General features: G+C 46.8%; 1 protein-coding gene across 1 annotated transcript in view; it reads left to right on the forward strand.

The window, feature by feature from the left end:
* The first annotated feature begins 248 nt into the window (after nt 1-248).
* Nucleotides 249-19,871, forward strand: part of ppm1f (protein phosphatase, Mg2+/Mn2+ dependent, 1F) — a 24,095-nt gene continuing 4,472 nt past the window's right edge. The window contains exons 1-6 of the mRNA XM_061261751.1: nt 249-441; nt 1,317-1,605; nt 5,747-5,859; nt 15,676-15,878; nt 16,488-16,676; nt 19,631-19,774. Of these exons, the coding sequence (XP_061117735.1) occupies nt 1,427-1,605; nt 5,747-5,859; nt 15,676-15,878; nt 16,488-16,676; nt 19,631-19,774 (828 nt within the window). The 5' untranslated portion in view covers nt 249-441; nt 1,317-1,426. The remainder of the gene's footprint in view (nt 442-1,316; nt 1,606-5,746; nt 5,860-15,675; nt 15,879-16,487; nt 16,677-19,630; nt 19,775-19,871) is intronic.

Consider the following 19,871-nt stretch of genomic DNA (forward strand, 5'->3'; position numbering starts at 1 on the left):
TTGGACACTTCCTTGTGCCATATAGTAATGTTTACAAATATGTATTGAATTAAATCCTTATTTCTTTTTCAACCACCCTGTTTAGCCAGTCAGAGCCAACCAAACACAAAGGGGTGATCGTGCCGACGGCGCCATCTGCCGGCTGTGAGTGTAATGGCAGTCTCCTCGTCCTGTCGTTCATGGCCAGCAGAGGGCGCAGCAATCAAAATATCGTCGAGCCTGGCTAACACTACTGAGCATGCGCACTGTAGTAGACATTATTTGGCTGAGAGGAGCGGACCGTGTCAGTATTTTCGCGTCGTTACAGTAGCCAGACTACGGTGGAAGAGAGCAAGACTGAGGTCCGAGCAGCGGCGGGAGGGCGTGGAAGTCTCGGAGCGAGGAACGGCGTGTATTTGACTGGCGGATACGTGGTCTTTTGCAAAGGACAGCCACGTGAAGGTAGGAAGTGCATCTGCCGTAAAATCATATGTTAAAATCCAGCCAAGATTCAGTCTTATTCAAATATTTGCATTGCTAGAATTCATTGCTGTTCGCAGCGAAAAAAGTCTTTGAAGTCACGTACCCGCTTCGGCCTATCAGAGATGGCGAAAGCTACGCTGTTGCACAAGCAACCCCAAGCATTGTTTATTGTGTCTGACGCGTGTCTGACTGCGCCGTATTAAATGTGCTCATCAGTGCACATGAAACGGCCTCAGATGAGCGGTTATGTGCCGTCTGTTGCCTTTCCGCGCATGTGGTCCGTGTCGCCAGGGTAACTTGTATTTCGCAGCTGGACGACTTCACGAGTAACGCATGTGTTCAGACCGTGGACAACGGGGATCTGTTTAGGTTGCTGCTCTAAGCACTTTTCCAGGAAAGACTACACTGTCTGTAAATTTGTGCGTGTGCTGTGTGCTGTGTGCTAAGTCTCCACTGGAGGTTTAATTGTTTTTCCCGACTTTGAACATACATTTTTTTTTTTTACAAACTAAATCTTACATTGTAACTTGAAATTAACTGTAATGATATGAAACGCACACAGTAAACATGCGAATTTGGCGTGAGGGAACAGCCACCCCTGGGGGGTGCATCAGGAAGCAGGATTACTGAGTTAGCTGGATAACTGCACTGAGTAAACTCAGAACCCCCCCACTACCAGAACATGGACTGAAGTAAATACAGTGCTTTGTGGGTAAACACCTGGTTTTACTTGTATACGTGTATTTACCCGGCTAACTAAGTAATCCTGCTTTGTGATAAAGGCGTCTGCTGAATGAAATGTAGTGTAATGTCATATAGCCCCCTGGAGTCCTGAGTTATTGTTTTGTTTTTAGTTTTGTGCTGGAAGGCCTGTCTCCGCAGTTCCCCCGCGGTGAGGCCGCAGCCCTGGAGCAGCGTGCAGCAGCATAGCGTCCTCTGGGCGGTGTGTGTGTGAGCGGGCAGGATGTGCGCGGAGGCTGTGGGCGCGCGACGCTTCCTGGACGCGTTCGTGAAGGAGTTCCCCGAGCCTCTGGGCCCGGACGACCCGCTGCCCGTCACGCCGACCGGCACCGGCGCCAGGGTCAGCCTGGAGGAGCTCCACGGGGAGAGCCTGGAGCTGGGCCTGCAACTGCTGCACGCACGGTGGGTGTGTGTGTGTGTGTGTGTGTGTGTGTGTGTGTGTGTGTGTGTGTGTGTGTGTGAGAGTGAGAGTGAGAGTGAGAGTGAGTGTGCGTGTGTGTGTGTGTGTGAGAGTGCGCGTGTGTATGTGTGTGTGTGTGTGTGTGTGAGAGAGTGCGTGTGTGTGTGTGTGAGAGAGTGTGTGTGTGTGTGTGTGTGTGTGTGTGAGTGCAGTTGTGACATATGTCCCTCGTTTGCTCCATATATGTTTGCACCTGACACACCTGCACCTACCTGCACAGGAGATACTGGGTTATGGCCCTGGCGAGGGGTTATGGCTGAACACACACACACACACACACACTCTCCACTTCAGGATGAGGCCAGGGTGTTTCCAGTGTGTGTGCGGGGTTAATGTCCCCACCTGCCAGGCTGTTCTCACAGTGGAGAGGTTATCAGTGTGCAGTCGTGTTTGATGTTTGCGACATTCTGCACATTCCAGCTCTGAGATTGAGTAGCAGGGTGTGTGTGAGAGAGTGAGAGAGTGAGAGAGTGAGAGAGTGAGAGAGTGAGAGAGTGAGTGAGAGAGTGAGTGAGAGAGTGAGAGAGTGAGAGAGTGAGAGAGTGAGAGAGTGAGAGAGTGAGAGAGTGAGTGAGTGAGTGAGGCTCAGCCGGCCGGGCCGTTTCTGCGCGGCGTGACGTTGGGAGGTGCGTGTTCTGTAGTCCTCCTCCCGCGGTCTGTGGCTAAGCGCTGACTTCCTGTCTGCGCCGCCCCTATTGTTCTCTGCTTCCTGTGTTTCAGAGCCCGTTTCCGCTCAGCTCTCCCGGCCTGACTGCGCTCTCCGCTCACAGCGCACACATGAGACAGAGTTCTGCCAGGGGATTGTGGGATAGCTCATTCTGGGCCACACCTCAGATTAGTGAAACGGGCGCATCCGCACACCGCCTCTGGCCCTTGTTAGCGGTTAGCCCTAGTTAGTGCCGATACGCTCTCATTAGCGGTTAGCCCTAGTTAGTGCCGATGCGCTCTCATTAGCGGTTAACCCTAGTTAGTGCTGATGCGCTCTCATTAGCGGTTAGCCCTAGTTAGTGCTGATGCGCTCTCGTTAGCGGTTAGCCCTAGTTAGTGCTGATGCGCTCTCGTTAGCGGTTAGCCCTTGTAAGTGGCACAGCATTCTGCAGGCAGAGCAACATTAAAAAGCCAACTGGCAACCCTGTAGCAAGAAACTATTCTCTCTCTGTCCCTATCCCTCTGTCCCTCTCTCTCTCTCTCTCTCTCTCTCTCTCTCTCTCTCTCTCTCTCTCTCTCTCTCCCCTTTCTCTGTCTCACTATCTCTCTTTCTCCCTCTTGTGCTCTCTCTCTCCCCCCTCACTATCTCCCCCACACCCCCTCTCTCTCTCTCTCTCTCTGCAGTAGTGGGGGGGGGGGGGGCTTTCTCAGTGGGCGCTGTCCCGGTCCTGTCATGTGATCATGCCAATTGGTCTGTGTCTGTGTCTGTGTGTGTGTGTGTGTGTGTGTGTGTGTGTCTGTCTGTGTCTGTGTCTGTGTGTGTGTGAGAGAGAGAGAGAGAGAGAGTGTGTGTGTGTGTGTGTGTGTGTGTGTGTGTGGCGGCGGCATGTTTACTGTCTTGTTGTGTGTGTGTGTGTGTGTGTGTGTGAGTGTGAGTGTCTGTCTGTGTAGCGGCGGCATGTTTACTGTCTTGTTGTGTGTGTGTGTGTGTGTGTGTGTGTGAGTGAGTGAGTGGGTGAGTGTGAGTGTGAGTGTCTGTGTGTAGCGGCGGCATGTTTACTGTCTTGTTGTTGTGTGTGTATTTCTGTGTGTGTGGGAGAGTGTGTGTGTGTGTGTGTGTGTGTGTGTGTGTGTATGTGTTTAGTTGCAACTCTGAGGTGGTGGAAGGTGCAGGGTAACTCAAACTCCAGATTTAGGAGACTCCCGGGAATTTCAGGAATCCAGCCGGAATGGCTGAGAAGAAAGGCAAGCCACTCCTCTCATTCCGGTGGGGGAGGGGCGTCCATTCAGAGGAAGAATCCCTCCTCTCTCTGAGGCCCGAGTCTGAGACACAACCACACTGTAAACACAGTGCGTTATAATACGCAACCACACTGTAAACACAGTGCGTTATAATACTCAACCACGCTGTAAACACAGTGCGTTATAATACTCAACCACACTGTAAACACAGTGCGTTATAATACTCAACCACACTGTAAACACAGTGCGTTATAATACGCAACCACACTGTAAACACAGTGCGTTATAATACTCAACCACACTGTAAACACAGTGCGTTATAATACTCAACCACACTGTAAACACAGTGCGTTATAATACGCAACCACGCTGTAAACACAGTGCGTTATAATACTCAACCACACTGTAAGCACAGTGCGTTATAATACGCAACCACGCTGTAAACACAGTGCGTTATAATACGCAACCACACTGTAAACACTGCGTTATAATACGCAACCACACTGTAAACAGTGCGTTATAATATGCAACCACACTGTAAACACAGTGCGTTATAATACTCAACCACACTGTAAACACAGTGCGTTATAATACTCAACCACACTGTAAACACAGTGCGTTATAATACTCAACCACGCTGTAAACACAGTGCTTATAATATGCAACCACACTGTAAACACAGTGTGTTATAATACTCAACCACACTGTAAACACAGTGCGTTATAATACTCAACCACACTGTAAACACAGTGCGTTATACGCAACCACGCTGTAAACACAGTGCGTTATAATACGCAACCACACTGTAAACACAGTGCGTTATAATACTCAACCACACTGTAAACACTGCGTTATAATACGCAACCACACTGTAAACACATTGCGTTATAATATGCAACCACGCTGTAAACACAGTGCGTTATAATAATCAACCACGCTGTAAACGTTATAATGCGTTATAATGCGCTTATTTTTCTCCTGAACCGGAAATGTATCAAGGTCCACCATCTTTGAGGACATTCCAACACTAATATTCCTTCTAGGAGCTAGAAGAAGTTAGGAAACTGACAATCTTTCCTTTGAACAAGAAAACATCAGCGCATCCACACCTGCCACTGCAGCACCCTCAGCTTCTGTAAGTAGTCTGTGATGAACTTTGGTTCAGAGACTTCCCGCTCGATGACCAGTCAAACAGCTGCCTGTGGCCCCGCCCACTCTGCCCCATACTGGGAGGGGCTGGTGCCTGACGGACGGCCCCCTCCTGGGAGCCCGAATGTCCCATCTGCTGCCCCTCTCTCCCTGACCCCTGACCTCCGACCCCAGCTTGACCTCATGTTTGGCTTTATTTAAAACTTTCTCCTGCAATCAATTGTGCAAATCCCTGCGTGTATGAGTGCCTGTGTGTGTGTTAGCGGCGCGCGCGCTTATGATATATAATGAAGCTGAAGGATTTGCCTCATTTACATAATTGGATGCCGAAATCCCAAAAAATATCATGAAGAAAAAATGCGGACAGCACTCTCTGGAAAAACCAAACAATGAAAATGTCATTAATGTACGAATCACGCAATGTTTCGACAGCTGCCTTCTGAACCTAAACCCTGAAGCAGACTGAGTTTTGTGAACCGTTATAATAACCTTAAGATTTCACTGTGGAGGTTCATCAAAACCATTAAAAGCCTGGTATGAACTTTAACTAAGATGTGTGTATGCGGAAGCCTGGGTCTGAAATGAAAGCTGTTTGAGCCTCCAGAGGAGACTGCCGTGTGTTGGGTGTGTTGTTCTCGGCTTGTTAGGGCAGGTTGTGTCAGGCTGGAACTGGTACGGCACACCTGAACCACATACCTGTACCACGCACCTGAACCACATGCCTGTACCACGCACCTGAACCACATACCTGTACCACGCACCTGAACCACATACCTGAACCACATACCTGTACCACACACCTGAACCACATACCTGTACCACGCACCTGAACCACATACCTGTACCACACACCTGAACCACATACCTGAACCACATACCTGTACCACACAGACGCAGGAGAGCTGGAGTTCTCAAATCCAAATGCCCCACCCCTCAGGAGCCCTGAAGAGTTTCAATATGTATTAAACTTGAAACGGGCCAGTGGCAATGATGTGGAGATGATGTTGTGATGTGATGATGTCATATGGTGCCCTCCTCCTGCAGGAACGCCCCCGCTCCCCTGAGCTCAGCGCTATCCCATGCTGCACTGCTGGAGCTCCTGAAGAGTGACCTCACCCCCTACCAGCCGGCCCCAGACCAGGAGCAGGATGGCCTGTGTGAGTGTTCCTGCCCTTACTGTATGTAGGCAAAGCACTCACCATGCTACGCTAAAGTTAGTTACACTTTAGTCAAACTTTATTTGTGCCAGTGCTCAGGAACAGAACGCCCAACTTCCTGGGGGGCTGTACTTCCTGTCACATGGTGTACCTGGCTGTATCAGGTTAATTGCAAATTAGCTGGCTGATCAGACCACTCTCGTTAGTACAGCGGCTCATGAGCATAATTTTCTGGGTCACCAGGCGGCTCTGTTTATAGCAGGAGCTCGTTAGCATAATTAGCAGGCTGACTGAGGGCCCATTAGCCACGCTCCCCCTGCTGAACACAGCCAGCCTTGTGCTGCACCCTGTGCTCGGGGGAATCCAGCGCAACAGCTAATGCTATCGCTACAGCTAATGCTGCAGCTAATGCTATCACTACAGCTAATGCTAATGCTGCAGCTAATGTTATCACTACAGCTAATGCTGCAGCTAATGTTATCACTACAGCTAATGCTAATGCTGCAGCTAATGCTATCACTACAGCTAATGCTAATGGTAATGCTATCGCTACAGCTAATGCTAATGCTGCAGCTAATGTTATCACTACAGCTAATGCTAATGCTGCAGCTAATGTTATCACTACAGTGCACATCTCTGCACAGCAGGCCCCCTGAGCGCACACACACACACACACACACACACACACTCTCTCACACACACACACACACACACACACACACACACTCTCACTCATTCATTCACTCTCTCACACACACACACACACACACACACACACTCTCTCTCTGTATAGTGTATAGTGTATTTCTGACTGACCGGAGAGTTAACAGCTCCGTCTTGATCCAGCTGTAACCTCGTTGCAGACTGTGCTCATGGCCGACGTGCAGTCCAACCACAGAGCCATTTTGTCTGGGGAAGGCCTGAGAAGCGGGGTGTGGCTGACCTCTAGTGGACAAATCTGGAACTGCACTCAAACCTGCTTTTCTGATAGATAAATATAGATGATGTTGGTCAGGAGTTGCGAAGATGCATGTATGTTTTAGAAATTTAATTTCAAATGTATTTCTCATTATAAATTTCTAAAACTCAGGACAGTGGTATTCCTTCTCCTCCCTTTTCCTCTCTCTCCTCTCTCGCTCTTTCTCTCACCCCCTCCCCCTCTTCCTCTCTCCCCTCTCCTTCCCTCCCCTCCCCTCTCCTTCCCCCTCTCTCTCTCTCTCTCCCCCTCCCTCCCTCTCCTCTCTCTCTCTCTCTCTCTCCCCCACTCCTCCCCTCCTCTCTCTCTCTCCCCCACTCCTCCCCTCCTCTCTCTCCTCGCTCTCTCTCTCTCTCTCCTCTCTCTCTCAAATTCAAATTCAAATTCAAATTGCTTTATTGGCATGACAAAATTTGCATTTGTATTGCCAAAGCATGTTAAACAGATGAAAATAACACAGTAATATCATTAGATATAAAAACAGGATAATAATTAACACAATAATACATTACATTACATTACGTGGCATTTAGCAGACGCTCTTATCCAGAGCGACGTACAACAAAGTGCAAATCAAACACAAGAACAAGTGCAAAAGTGGACCTGAGAGGACAGTACTGTTCCGAGTCCTAGTGGAAACATACAGAAATTCAGAACCCTTGAAGAGTACAATCAACTTTCAAACTAGCATACCACAGTTGGCAGCTAGAATACAACAATACAACAGCCAATAAAAACAACAATACCTGTACAAGTAACGATATCTATACATAAGTGCCATTACGGTCTAGGCTAATCACGGTGATTGTGAGTTGGGGAGGGAAAGGTGTAGCCTGAAGAGATGGGTCTTCAGTCTGCGCTTGAAGGAGGTCAGAGACTCTGCCCTTCTGACATCCACCGGGAGGTCATTCCACCACCGTGGGACCAGGACAGACAGCAGAGCGTGAAGTGCAGGTGTGGCGAGGGGGAGGCGCCAGATGGCACAAAGTGGCAGAACAGAGGAGTCTTGCTGGTGTATTGGTCTTGATAAGGGATTGACTATATACAGGGGCTGATCCTTTAACTGCCTGGTATGCGAGCACCAAAGATTTAAATTTGATGCGAGCCAAAACGGGCAGCCAGTGGAGGTTGCTGAGCAGGGGGGTGACATGTGAATGTCTGGGAACATTGAATACCAGACGGGCTGCAGCATTCTGGATGAGTTGTAGGGGTCTGATGGCAGATGCTGGAAGGCCAGCCAGCAGAGAATTGCAATAGTCCAGGCGGGACAGGACCATTGCTTGAACAAGGAGCTGAGTGGAGTAGGTGGTGAGAAAGGGTCGGATTCTCCGGATGTTGTACAGGAAGAACCTGCACGCCCGGGTCACCGTAGCGATGTTCTTGGAGAAGAATAGCCTGTTGTCCATCACCACTCCAAGGTTTCTTGCACTAGGGGATGAGGTCACTGTGGTATCCCCTAGTGAGATGGAGAAATCAGAGAAGGGAGAGGTTAAAGCAATATAATTATATACATATACATATACATATACAGATACAGTCAGGTCCATAAATATTGGGACATCGACACAATTCTCATCTTTTTGGCTCTATACACCACCACAATGGATTTGAAATGAAACGAACAAGATGTGCTTTAACTGCAGACTTTCAGCTTTAATTTGAGGGCATTTACATCCAAATCAGGTGAACGGTGTAGGAATTACAACAGTTTCTATATGTGCCTCCCACTTTTTAAGGGACCAAAAGTAATGGGACAAACTAACAATCATAAACCAAACTTTCACTTTTTAATACTTGGTTGCAAATCCTTTGCAGTCAATTACAGCCTGGAACGCATAGACATCACCAGACGCTGGGTTTCATCCCTGGTGATGCTCTGCCAGGCCTCTACTGCAACTGTCTTCAGTTCCTGCTTGTTCTTGGGGTATTTTCCCTTCAGTTTTGTCTTCAGCAAGTGAAATGCATGTTCAATCGGATTCAGGTCAGGTGATTGACTTGGCCATTGCATAACATTCCACTTCTTTGCCTTAAAAAACTCTTTGGTTGCTTTCGCAGTATGCTTCGGGTCATTGTCCATCTGCACTGTGAAGCGCCGTCCAATGAGTTCTGAAGCATTTGGCTGAATATGAGTAGAGCAGTAAAGGAGACTTTCAGCTTTAATTTGAGGGTATTTACATCCAAATCAGGTGAACGTGAGGTGTGTAGGAATTACAACAGTTTCTATATGTGCCTCCCACTTTTTAAGGGACCAAAAGTAATGGGACAATTGGCTGCTCAGGTGTTCTATGGCCAGGTGTGTGTTATTCCCTCATTATCTCATTTACAAGGAGCAGATAAAAGGTCTAGAGTTCATTTCAAGCGTGCTATTTACATTTGGAATCTGTTGCTGTCAACTCTCAATATGAGATCCAAAGAGCTGTCACTATCAGTGAAGCAAGCCATCATTAGGCTGAAAAATCAAAACAAACCCATCAGAGAGATAGCAAAAACATAGGTGTGGCCAAATCAACTGTTTAGAGCATTCTTAAAAAGAAAGAATGCACTGGTGAGCTCAGCAACACCAAAAGACCCGGAAGACCACGGAAAATAACTGTGGCAAATGACAGAAGAATTCTTTCCCTGGTGAAGAAAAACCCCTTCACAACAGTTGGCCAGATCAAGAACACTCTCCAGGAGGTAGGTGTATGTGTGTCAAAGTCAACAATCAAGAGAAGACTTCACCAGAGTGAATACAGAGGGTTCACCACAAGATGTAAACCATTGGTGAGCCTCAAAAACAGGAAGACCAGATTAGAGTTTGCCAAACAACATCTAAAAAAGCCTTTACAGTTCTGGAACAACATCCTATGGACAGATGAGACGAAGATCAACTTGAACCAGAATGATGGGAAGAGAAGAGTATGGAGAAGGAAAGGAACTGCTCATGATCCAAAACATACCACCTCATCAGTGAAGCATGGTGGTGGTAGTGTCATGGTGTGGGCATGTATGGCTGCCAATGGAACTGGTTCCCTTGTATTTATTGATGATGTGACTGCTGACAAAAGCATCAGGATGAATTCTGAAGTGTTTCGGGCAATATTACCTGCTCATATTCAGCCAAATGCTTCAGAACTCATTGGACGGCGCTTCACAGTGCAGATGGACAATGACCCGAAGCATACTGCGAAAGCAACCAAAGAGTTTTTTTAAGGCAAAGAAGTGGAATGTTATGAAATGGCCAAGTCGGCCTGTAGCGTAGTGGTTAAGGTAAATGACTGGGACACGCAAGGTCCGCACAGCCGTTGGGCCCTTGAGCAAGGCCCTTAACCCTGCATTGCTCCAGGGGAGGATTGTCTCCTGCTTAGTCTAATCAACTGTACGTCGCTCTGGATAAGAGCGTCTGCCAAATGCCAATAATGTAATGTAAAAAGTCAACCTGACCTGAATCCGATTGAACATGCATTTCACTTGCTGAAGACAAAACTGAAGGGAAAATGCCCCAAGAACAAGCAGGAACTGAAGACAGTTGCAGTAGAGGCCTGGCAGAGCATCACCAGGGATGAAACCCAGCGTCTGGTGATGTCTATGCGTTCCAGACTTCAGGCTGTAATTGACTGCAAAGGATTTGCAACCAAGTATTAAAAAGTGAAAGTTTGATTTATGATTGTTAGTTTGTCCCATTACTTTTGGTCCCTTAAAAAGTGGGAGGCACATAGAGAAACTGTTGTAATTCCTACACCGTTCACCTGATTTGGATGTAAATACCCTCAAATTCAAGCTGAAAGTCTGCAGTTAAAGCACATCTTGTTCGTTTCATTTCAAATCCATTGTGGTGGTGTATAGAGCCAAAAAGATGAGAATTGTGTCTGTCCCAATATTTATGGACCTGACTGTATATACACACATACATGCACATGCATATACATACACACGTATATACACATACATACACACATACATATAATTAGATACAAATTGTTCTAACATACTAATTATAAGGTAATCTAATAATAAGTTTATATAACAAGTAAATTATATGTCAATATGTGTGTGTGTTTTTTGTATATTGTAGAATTGTATGTTTGTTTTCTCACTCACTGTCTCTGAGTATGTGACATTCAGACACATATTTTCTACCTTTTTCAATGGCTAGGTTGTGGTCACTGAGTCTGTACTTGGTAAGGAGTCGTCTCTGCTTCATATCTCAGACAGTCACAAGATATTCAGCCAATTTGTATTCTCGTTTTAGGGTAGCAAGTAAGCTTGTTTTGTGTTTTGGTTTGGTTGTTCCAATATTCCAGATAAATGGTTTTATTTTGTTTAGCAATTTGGCTTATTCTGATTTGTGTTTGTGAAGCAGTGCTGGCCTGAGAGATGTTCTTGTTAGGTGTGAGATGATTAGTTAGTCTCAGTACCATCTGACTTAGTGGACTCTTTTCAGGGTTCAGCTCTTGGGTTTGAAATGCATGGAACTGCAGTGTTGTTTTGGGACTTGATTTCAGATGCATCCAGAATTTGAGTGACCTTTTTTGTATGTTTATAATCAATGGGAATCGTCCTAATTCAGCCCTGCATGCATTGTTTGGTGTTTTTTGTTGGATGTTTAAAATTGTTCTGCAGAATTCTGCATGTTGGGCTTCAGTTGGATGCTACTCCCATCTTATGTAGTCCTGTTGACTGAGTGGACCCCATACTTCACTTCCATACAAGGCAATTGGCAGGATTACACTGTCAAATATTTTTGACCAGATTGTGATTGGAATGTCAATCTGGAAGAATTTTTTTTCTGATTGCATAGAAGGCTCTGCAGACCTTTTCTTTCAGTGAATTCACTGCCAGACCAAAGTTTCCTGAGGCACTAATTTTCAGACCCAGGTAATTATAGGACAGGGCGTGTTCTAGGGTGGTGTTTCCTAGACTGAACGTGTCTGCTTTCCTGAGATCTTGCCCTTTTTTGCAAGATCATTATTTTAGATTTTTTTATGGTTTACTGTCAGGGCCCAGTTCTGGCAGTACTGCTCTAGCAGGTCCAGATGCTGCTGTAGCCCCTGTTCAGTGGGTGACAGCAGCACCAGGTCATCTGCATAGAGGAGGAATTTAACTTCCATCTTGTTTCGTGTTAGGCCAGGGGCTGTAGATTGTTCCAATAACGCCGCTAACTCATTTATATAGATATTAAATAGAGTAGGGGACAAGTTACATCCCTGCCTAACCCCTCGCCCTTGACTGAAGATATCAGTCCTTTTATTGCCAATTTTTATTCTGCATTTATTATTTGTATAAATTGATTAAATTATGTCATATACTTTACCCCCTACACCGCTTTGGATAATTTTATAATATAAACCTTCCTGCCAAATTGAATCAAATGTGTTTTTTAAATCAATAAAGCATGCAAAATATTTTTTTCTTTTGTTCGTTGTACATGTTGATTAATTAGGGTGTGTAGGGTGTAAATATGATCAGTAGTTCGGTGATTTGGTAGAAAGCCAATTTGTCCTTTACTCAAGACATTGTGTTCGGTAAGGAAGGCCAGTATTCGGGCGTTAATAATACTGCAAAAAACCTTCCCCAGATTACTGCTTACACAAATGCCTCTGTAGTTATTTGGGTCTAGTTTGTCTCCACTCTTGTGTATTGGGGAAATAAGCCCCCAGCTCAAGTTCTCAGGGAAGCAGCCAGCTTGGAGAACGAGATTGAACAATTTGAGCAGGGCCAGCTGCAGCTCAGCGGTGCTGTGTTTAAGCATCTCTATCCTGATGCTGTCATGACCACAAGCTTTTCTTGGTTTCAGTTTTTTTTTAATTTGGTCTTCTAATTCTTTAATTGAGATTTGGTAGTCAAGTGGGTTCTGATTGTTTTTTATAATTTATTCTAGATTTTCTTTGATTTTGTTCTGTTGCAGATTGAGATTGTTTGGTGATATTTGTTTTCAAAATGTGTTTTCCAGGTATTACAGTCTTGTATAGCGAGATTTTGTGTGCTCCTGTTGCTAAATTTGTTCCATTGTTCCCAGAACTGATTTTTTTCAATAGAATCCTCAATTTCTCTGAGGGTTTGATTATAATGATTACATTTTTTGTGTCTTAAAATCTTTTCATATTCTCTCAGTGTTTCAGTGTAGTTTTGACGATTTTCCAAATTGTGTGGTTCATGTTTTTGGTTGGACAAGCGTCTTAATTTTTTTCTGACACTTCTGCAGTCCTCATCAAACCATGTTTCTTTTTGGGGTCTCAGGCCAGATTTCTGACTTTTGTTTTTGAGACCTGCTTTGTTGGCTGATTTCTAATTTGGGTTACAGCCATATTTATGCCAGATTAGTTTGGTAGGAATGTTTTTGAGAGAAAGTTGTTAAGAAGGTTAGTAGTCTCTGGTGAACTTAAATTTTACATCACTGTCATGAGCCGTTTCTCAACTCCTGCTCTGCCACCGCCCTACAACCTGTGCCCTTGACCCTATCCCCTATTCTCTTCTCCAAACTATCACACCTGACATTCTCCCATTTGTCACCTCCCTTGTCAACTCCTCCCTGTCTTCCGGCTGTTTTCCAGCATCCTCCAAGAGGGCCCACATCACTCCGCTGCTAAAAAAGCCTACCCTGGATCCCTATATCATCCAGAACTACCGCCCGGTATCTCTTCTTCCTTTCCTTTCTAAAACTATAGAACGAGCCGCTTCTACTCAACTTTCTTCCTTCTTTTCTAACAACAACCTGCTAGACCCCCATCAGTCTGGCTTCAGATCGGGCCACTCGACAGAGACTGCGCTCCTCTCCGTCAGTGAGTCACTCCATGCCGCACGAGCAGCCTCCCTCTCCTCTGTCCTCATTCTTCTAGATCTCTCTGCTGCCTTCGACACTGTGGATCACTCCATCCTCCTGTCTGCCCTGTCAGCAACAGGCATCTGTGGCACAGCCCTGGACTGGATTGAGTCCTACCTCTCTGGTCGCTCCTTCCAGGTTGCCTGGGCTGGTTCGGTATCGACACCTCGGCCCCTCGCCACAGGAGTTCCCCAGGGCTCAGTCCTTGGCCCACTTCTTTTTTCTCTTTACACTCGCTCCCTTGGCCCTGTGATCACTGCACATGGGCTATCCTACCACTGCTACGCGGACGATACCCAACTCTTCGTCTCGTTCCCGCCGTCTGATACGCAGGTTTCAGCCCGTATCTCTGCTTGCCTGAGGGACATCCAGAGCTGGATGGACAACCACCATCTAAAGCTCAACCCAGGTAAAACTGAAATGATATTCATCCCTGCTAATACCTCTCCCCATCTGGATCTCTCCATTTCCCTCGGGGATACCACACTCACGCCGTCACCCAGTGCAAGGAACCTCGGCGTGGTGATGGACAGCAGACTGTCCCTTTCCGAGAACATTGCGGCGGTGACCCGGTCTTGCAGGTTCTCACCCCCTACTCGACCCAGCTCCTGGTCCAAGCGATGGTTCTGTCCCGCCTGTACTACTGCAATTCCCTCTTGGCTGGCCTCCCAGCATCCGCCATCAGCCCCCTCCAACTCATCCAGAATGCAGCAGCTCGTCTGGTCTTCAACCTTCCCAAATTCTCACACGTCACCCCCCTGCTTACTTCCCTCCACTGGCTGCCTGTCATGGCTCGCATCAAATTCAAAACATTGGTGCTAGCCTTCCAAGCAGTTAAAGGGTCTTCCCCAGCTTATCTGCAAAAAATCATCAGACCCTACACCCCTGTCAGACCTCTTCGTTCAGCCTCCACAGGCCGCTTGGCACCTCCCCCTCTCAGAACCTCCACCTCACGCTCACGACTACTGTCTGTTCTGGCTCCACGGTGGTGGAACGAACTCCCCGTTGAGGTCAGAACTATAGAATCTCTTCCCACCTTCAAGCGCAAGCTGAAGACACACCTCTTCAAGCAGCACCTCTCCCCATCCCTCCCTACCTCCCTGTGAACCTTAATTGTTGTCTCTGTGACTTGCTTTGTGTATCGGTATTTTTAGTTGGCTAGGTAAGCAGTGTTTGGATAGTTAACTTTGGTCACTTTTGCTTTGTTTGTTTGTTTGTTTAAAAAAAAAAAAAAGAAAAAAAAAAAAAAATGGCCCATGTCCTTATCTTTGTTGTACAGGTAGCAGTTGAAATTGTACTTCCCTCTAGGGTCTTTCAGCGAACTTATCCCTGGTTATGGGTATGCACTTTTTTGTACGTCGCTCTGGATAAGAGCGTCTGCCAAATGCCAATAATGTAATGTAATGAGCCCATTCGAACGGTTTGTTCAGCTGAAATGTTTTGCAGGGCTCGGGTTCTTTGGCTATCTTTTGTCCATTTCTTTTTAAGTACACATTTATCTGACAGTGATCAGAAAGTGGTGCACTAATGAAGGAGGGGTCCATGTCAGTGATTGCATAATCGACTACACTAGCCCCAGGAGCTGAACAACAAGTGAACCTCCCTAAAGAGTCCCCTCTGATCCTTCCATTAAGCATGTGCAGACCTAAGGATCGACAGAGGTGCACTAACTCTTTGCCATTTTTGTTTGCAGTATAATCAAGACTGTTTCTTTGGGTAGTGGTGGGGTTAAGGTAGACAGAGGATGTTCTGAAAATATGGCTGTTGCCAGCAGAATCCACAATATCATTCTCTGATCCTGTTCTGGCATTTAAATCTCCGATCAGTAGGACATTACCCTCTCTCTCTCTCTCTCTCTCTCTCTCTCCCCCTCTCTCTCCCCCTCCCCCTCTCTCTCCCCCTCTCTCTCTCTCTCCCTCCCCTCTCTCTCTCCCTCCCCCTCTCTCTCTCTCTCTCTCTCTCCTCTCTCTCTCTCTCTCTCTCTCTCCCCCTCTCTCTCCCTCTCTCTCTCTCTCTCTCCCCCTCTCTCTCTCTGCAGTGCTCTTCTCTGTGCGGCTCCAGCGTTGTTTCTTTAATAAGTTGAGGGAGGTGGTGTTCGCCTGGGCCCAGAGAAGCCCCGCCCCCTCGCCAGGCCCCTCCCGCCCTCTCTGGACCTCCGCCCACGCCATCCGCAACACGCGGCGCAAGATGGAGGACCGTCACGTGACCCTGAGCGAGTTCAGCCCGCTGTTCGGCCTGCAGGTCAGGCTGCGCTACGCTACGCTACACAATGCTAACACACATGCTACTCTGTGCTTCGCTAACACACACACCAGGCTATGCTAACACACACGCTACTCTGCGCTACGCTAACACACATACCACGCTACACTAACAAACATGCTACTCTGCGCAATGCTAACACACACACCACGCTAGGCTACAGTATGCTAACACACTGACCACGCTAGGCTACAGTATGCTAACACACTGACCATGCTAGGCTACAGTATGCTAACACACTGTCCACGCTAGGCTACAGTATGCTAACACACACACCACTCCACCACACACCTTCTTTCATCGGTGGTCTCCAACCCTGGTCCTGGAAAGCTACTGGGTCTGCTGAATTTTGTTGTTACAATCAATTAGAACAGTTGATTACAGAGTTACCTTGCATCACCTGGTTACCTGGGTGACCTAAAGTGAAAACAAAAGTCCACAGACCCAGAGGCTCCCCGGGGCCCGAGCGTCTGAAGGAGCGTGAGCATGGATCCCCATGAGATTTGCTTTTCAATTTTTTTGTGGTATTTGTCATCGTCCATTCCCCTGGCATTCTGATTGGCTGAAGGCGTGACCTCTGCCCCACAGGACGGAGTGCATCGTGGGTACTTTGCGGTGTTTGACGGGCATGGCGGGGTGGACGCGGCCGCGTACGCTGCCACTCACCTGCACGTGGCGCTCGGTAACCATGACGACCTGAAGAGGGACCCGGGCGGGGCCTTAAAGAGAGCCTTCAAGCACACAGACGACATGTTCCGCCAGAAAGCCCAGAGAGAGGTGCATCTACCTCACCTGTCTGTACCGCACCTGTCTGTATCTCACCTGTCTGTACCTCACCTGTCTGTATCTCACCTGCGTCTGTACCTCACCTGTCTGTATCTCACCTGCGTCTGTACCTCACCTGTCTGTATCTCACCTGCGTCTGCCTCACCTGTCTGTACTATACCTGTCTGTACTGCACCTGGGTCTGTACTGCACCTGGGTCTGTACCTCACCTGGGTCTGTACCGCACCTGTCTGTACCTCACCTGCGTCTACCTCACCTGTCTGTACTGTACCCGTCTGTACTGCACCTGCATCTGTACCTCACCTGGGTCTGTACCGCACATGTCTGTACCTCACCTGTGTCTGTACCGCACATATCTGTACCACACCTGGGTCTGTACCGCACCTGTGTCAGTAGCACACCTGGGTCTGTACCATAATGTGTGTGTGTGTGTATGTGTGTGTGTGTATAGTGTGTGTAATGTGTGTGTGAGTGAGTGTGTGAGGGTGTGAGTGTGTGTGTGTGTGTGTGTGAGTGTGTATAATGTGTGTGTGTGTGTATAGTGTGAGTGTGTGTGTATAGTGTGTGTATAATGTGTGTGTGTGTGTGTGTGTATAGTGTGTGTGTGAGTGTGTGTGTATAATGTGTGAGAGTGTGTATAGTGTGTGTGAGTGTGTGTGTGTATAATGTGTATAGTGTGTGTGTGTGTATGTGTATAGTGTGTGTGTGTGTGTATAATGTGTGTGAGAGTGTGTGTGTGTGTGTATAATGTGTGTGTGTGTGTGTGTGTGTATAATGTGTGTGAGTGTGAGTGCGTGTGTGTGTAATGTGTGTATAATGTGTGTGTGTGTGTGTGTATATGTGTGTGTGTGTGTGTATAATGTGTGTGAGAGTGTGTGTATAATGTGTGTGAGAGTGTGTGTGAGTGTGTGTATAATGTGTGTGAGAGTGTGTGTGAGTGTGTGTATAATGTGTGTGAGTGTGTGTATAATGTGTGTGTGTATGTGTGTGTGTGTGTATAGTGTGTGTGTGTGTGTGTGTGTGTGTATAGTGAGTGTGTGTGTATAATGTGTGTGAGAGTGTGTGTGTGTATAATGTGTGTGAGAGTGTGTATAATGTGTGTGAGAGTGTGTGTGAGTGTGTGTATAATGTGTGTGAGAGTGTGTGTGTGTGTGTATAATGTGTGTGAGAGTGTGTGTGTGTGTATAATGTGTGTGAGAGTGTGTGTGAGTGTGTATAATGTGTGTGAGAGTGTGTGTGTGTGTATAATGTGTGTGAGTGTGTGTGAGTGTGTATAATGTGTGTGAGAGTGTGTGTGAGTGTGTATAATGTGTGTGAGAGTGTGTGTGTGTGTATAATGTGTGTGAGAGTGTGTGTGAGTGTGTGTATAATGTGTGTGAGAGTGTGTGTGTGTGTATAATGTGTGTGAGAGTGTGTGTGAGTGTGTATAATGTGTGTGAGAGTGTGTGTGTGTGTGTATAATGTGTGTGAGTGTGTGTGAGTGTGTATAATGTGTGTGAGAGTGTGTGTGAGTGTGTATAATGTGTGTGAGAGTGTGTGTGTGTGTGTGTATAATGTGTGTGAGAGTGTGTGTGTGTGTATAATGTGTGTGAGAGTGTGTGTGTGTGTATAATGTGTGTGAGTGTGTGTGTGTGTATAATGTGTGTGAGAGTGTGTGAGTGTGTGTATAATGTGTGTGAGAGAGTGTGTGTGTGTGTATAATGTGTGTGAGAGTGTGTGTGAGTGTGTGTATAATGTGTGTGAGAGTGTGTGTGAGTGTGTGTATAATGTGTGTGAGTGTGTGTATAATGTGTGTGTGTATGTGTGTGTGTGTGTATAGTGTGTGTGTGTGTGTGTGTGAGTGTGTGTGTGTGTGTGTGTATAGTGAGTGTGTGTGTATAATGTGTGTGAGAGTGTGTGTGTGTATAATGTGTGTGAGTGTGTGTGTGTGTATGTGTGTGAGAGTGTGTGTGAGTGTGTGTATAATGTGTGTGAGAGTGTGTGTGTGTGTATAATGTGTGTGAGAGTGTGTGTGTGTGTATAATGTGTGTGAGAGTGTGTGTGAGTGTGTATAATGTGTGTGAGAGTGTGTGTGTGTGTATAATGTGTGTGAGTGTGTGTGAGTGTGTATAATGTGTGTGAGAGTGTGTATGTGTGTGAGAGTGTGTGTGTGTGTGTGTGTATAATGTGTGTGAGAGTGTGTGTGTGTGTATAATGTGTGAGAGTGTGTGTGTGTGTATAATGTGTGTGAGAGTGTGTGTGTGTGTATAATGTGTGTGAGAGTGTGTGTGAGTGTGTGTATAATGTGTGTGAGAGAGTGTGTGTGTGTGTATAATGTGTGTGAGAGTGTGTGTGAGTGTGTGTATAATGTGTGTGAGAGTGTGTGTGAGTGTGTGTATAATGTGTGTGAGAGTGTGTGTGAGTGTGTGTATAATGTGTGTGAGAGTGTGTGTGAGTGTGTGTATAATGTGTGTGAGAGAGTGTGTGTGTGTGTGTATAATGTGTGTGAGTGTGTGTATAATGTGTGTGAGTGTGTGTGTGTGTGAATGTGTGAGCGTGTGTGTGAGAGTGTGTATAATGTGTGTGAGAGTGTGTGTGAGTGTGTATAATGTGTGTGTGAGTGTGTGTATAATGTGTGTGAGTGTGTATAATGTGTGTGAGTGTGTGTGAGTGTGTGTATAATGTGTGTGAGTGTGTATAATGTGTGTGAGTGTGTGTGAGTGTGTGTATAATGTGTGTGTGTGAGTGTGTGTATAATGTGTGTGAGTGTGTATAATGTGTGTGAGTGTGTGTGAGTGTGTGTATAATGTGTGTGTGAGAGTGTGTGTGAGAGTGTGTATATAGTGTGTGAGTGTGTGTGAGTGTGTATAATGTGTGTGAGAGTGTATAATGTGTATAGAGTGTGTGTGAGTGTGTATATAGTGTGTGAGTGTGTGTGAGTGTGTATAATGTCTCTCTCTCTGCAGCGTTTGCGCAGTGGCAGTACGGGTGTGGCGGTGCTGCTGGATGGTGATTGGCTGCATGTGGGCTGGCTGGGCGACTCCCAGGTGCTGCTGGTGCGGCAGGGAGAGCCCGTCTCTCTGATGGAGCCGCACAAACCTGAGAGAGAGGTGAGGCCCACACACCTGAGAGAGGTGAGGCCCACACACCTGAGAGAGGTGAGGCCCACACACCTGAGAGAGAGGTGAGGCCCACACACCTGAGAGA

This window comes from Conger conger, chromosome 11 (genome assembly GCF_963514075.1).
Source record: "Conger conger chromosome 11, fConCon1.1, whole genome shotgun sequence".
NCBI classification, from domain to species: domain Eukaryota; kingdom Metazoa; phylum Chordata; class Actinopteri; order Anguilliformes; family Congridae; genus Conger; species Conger conger.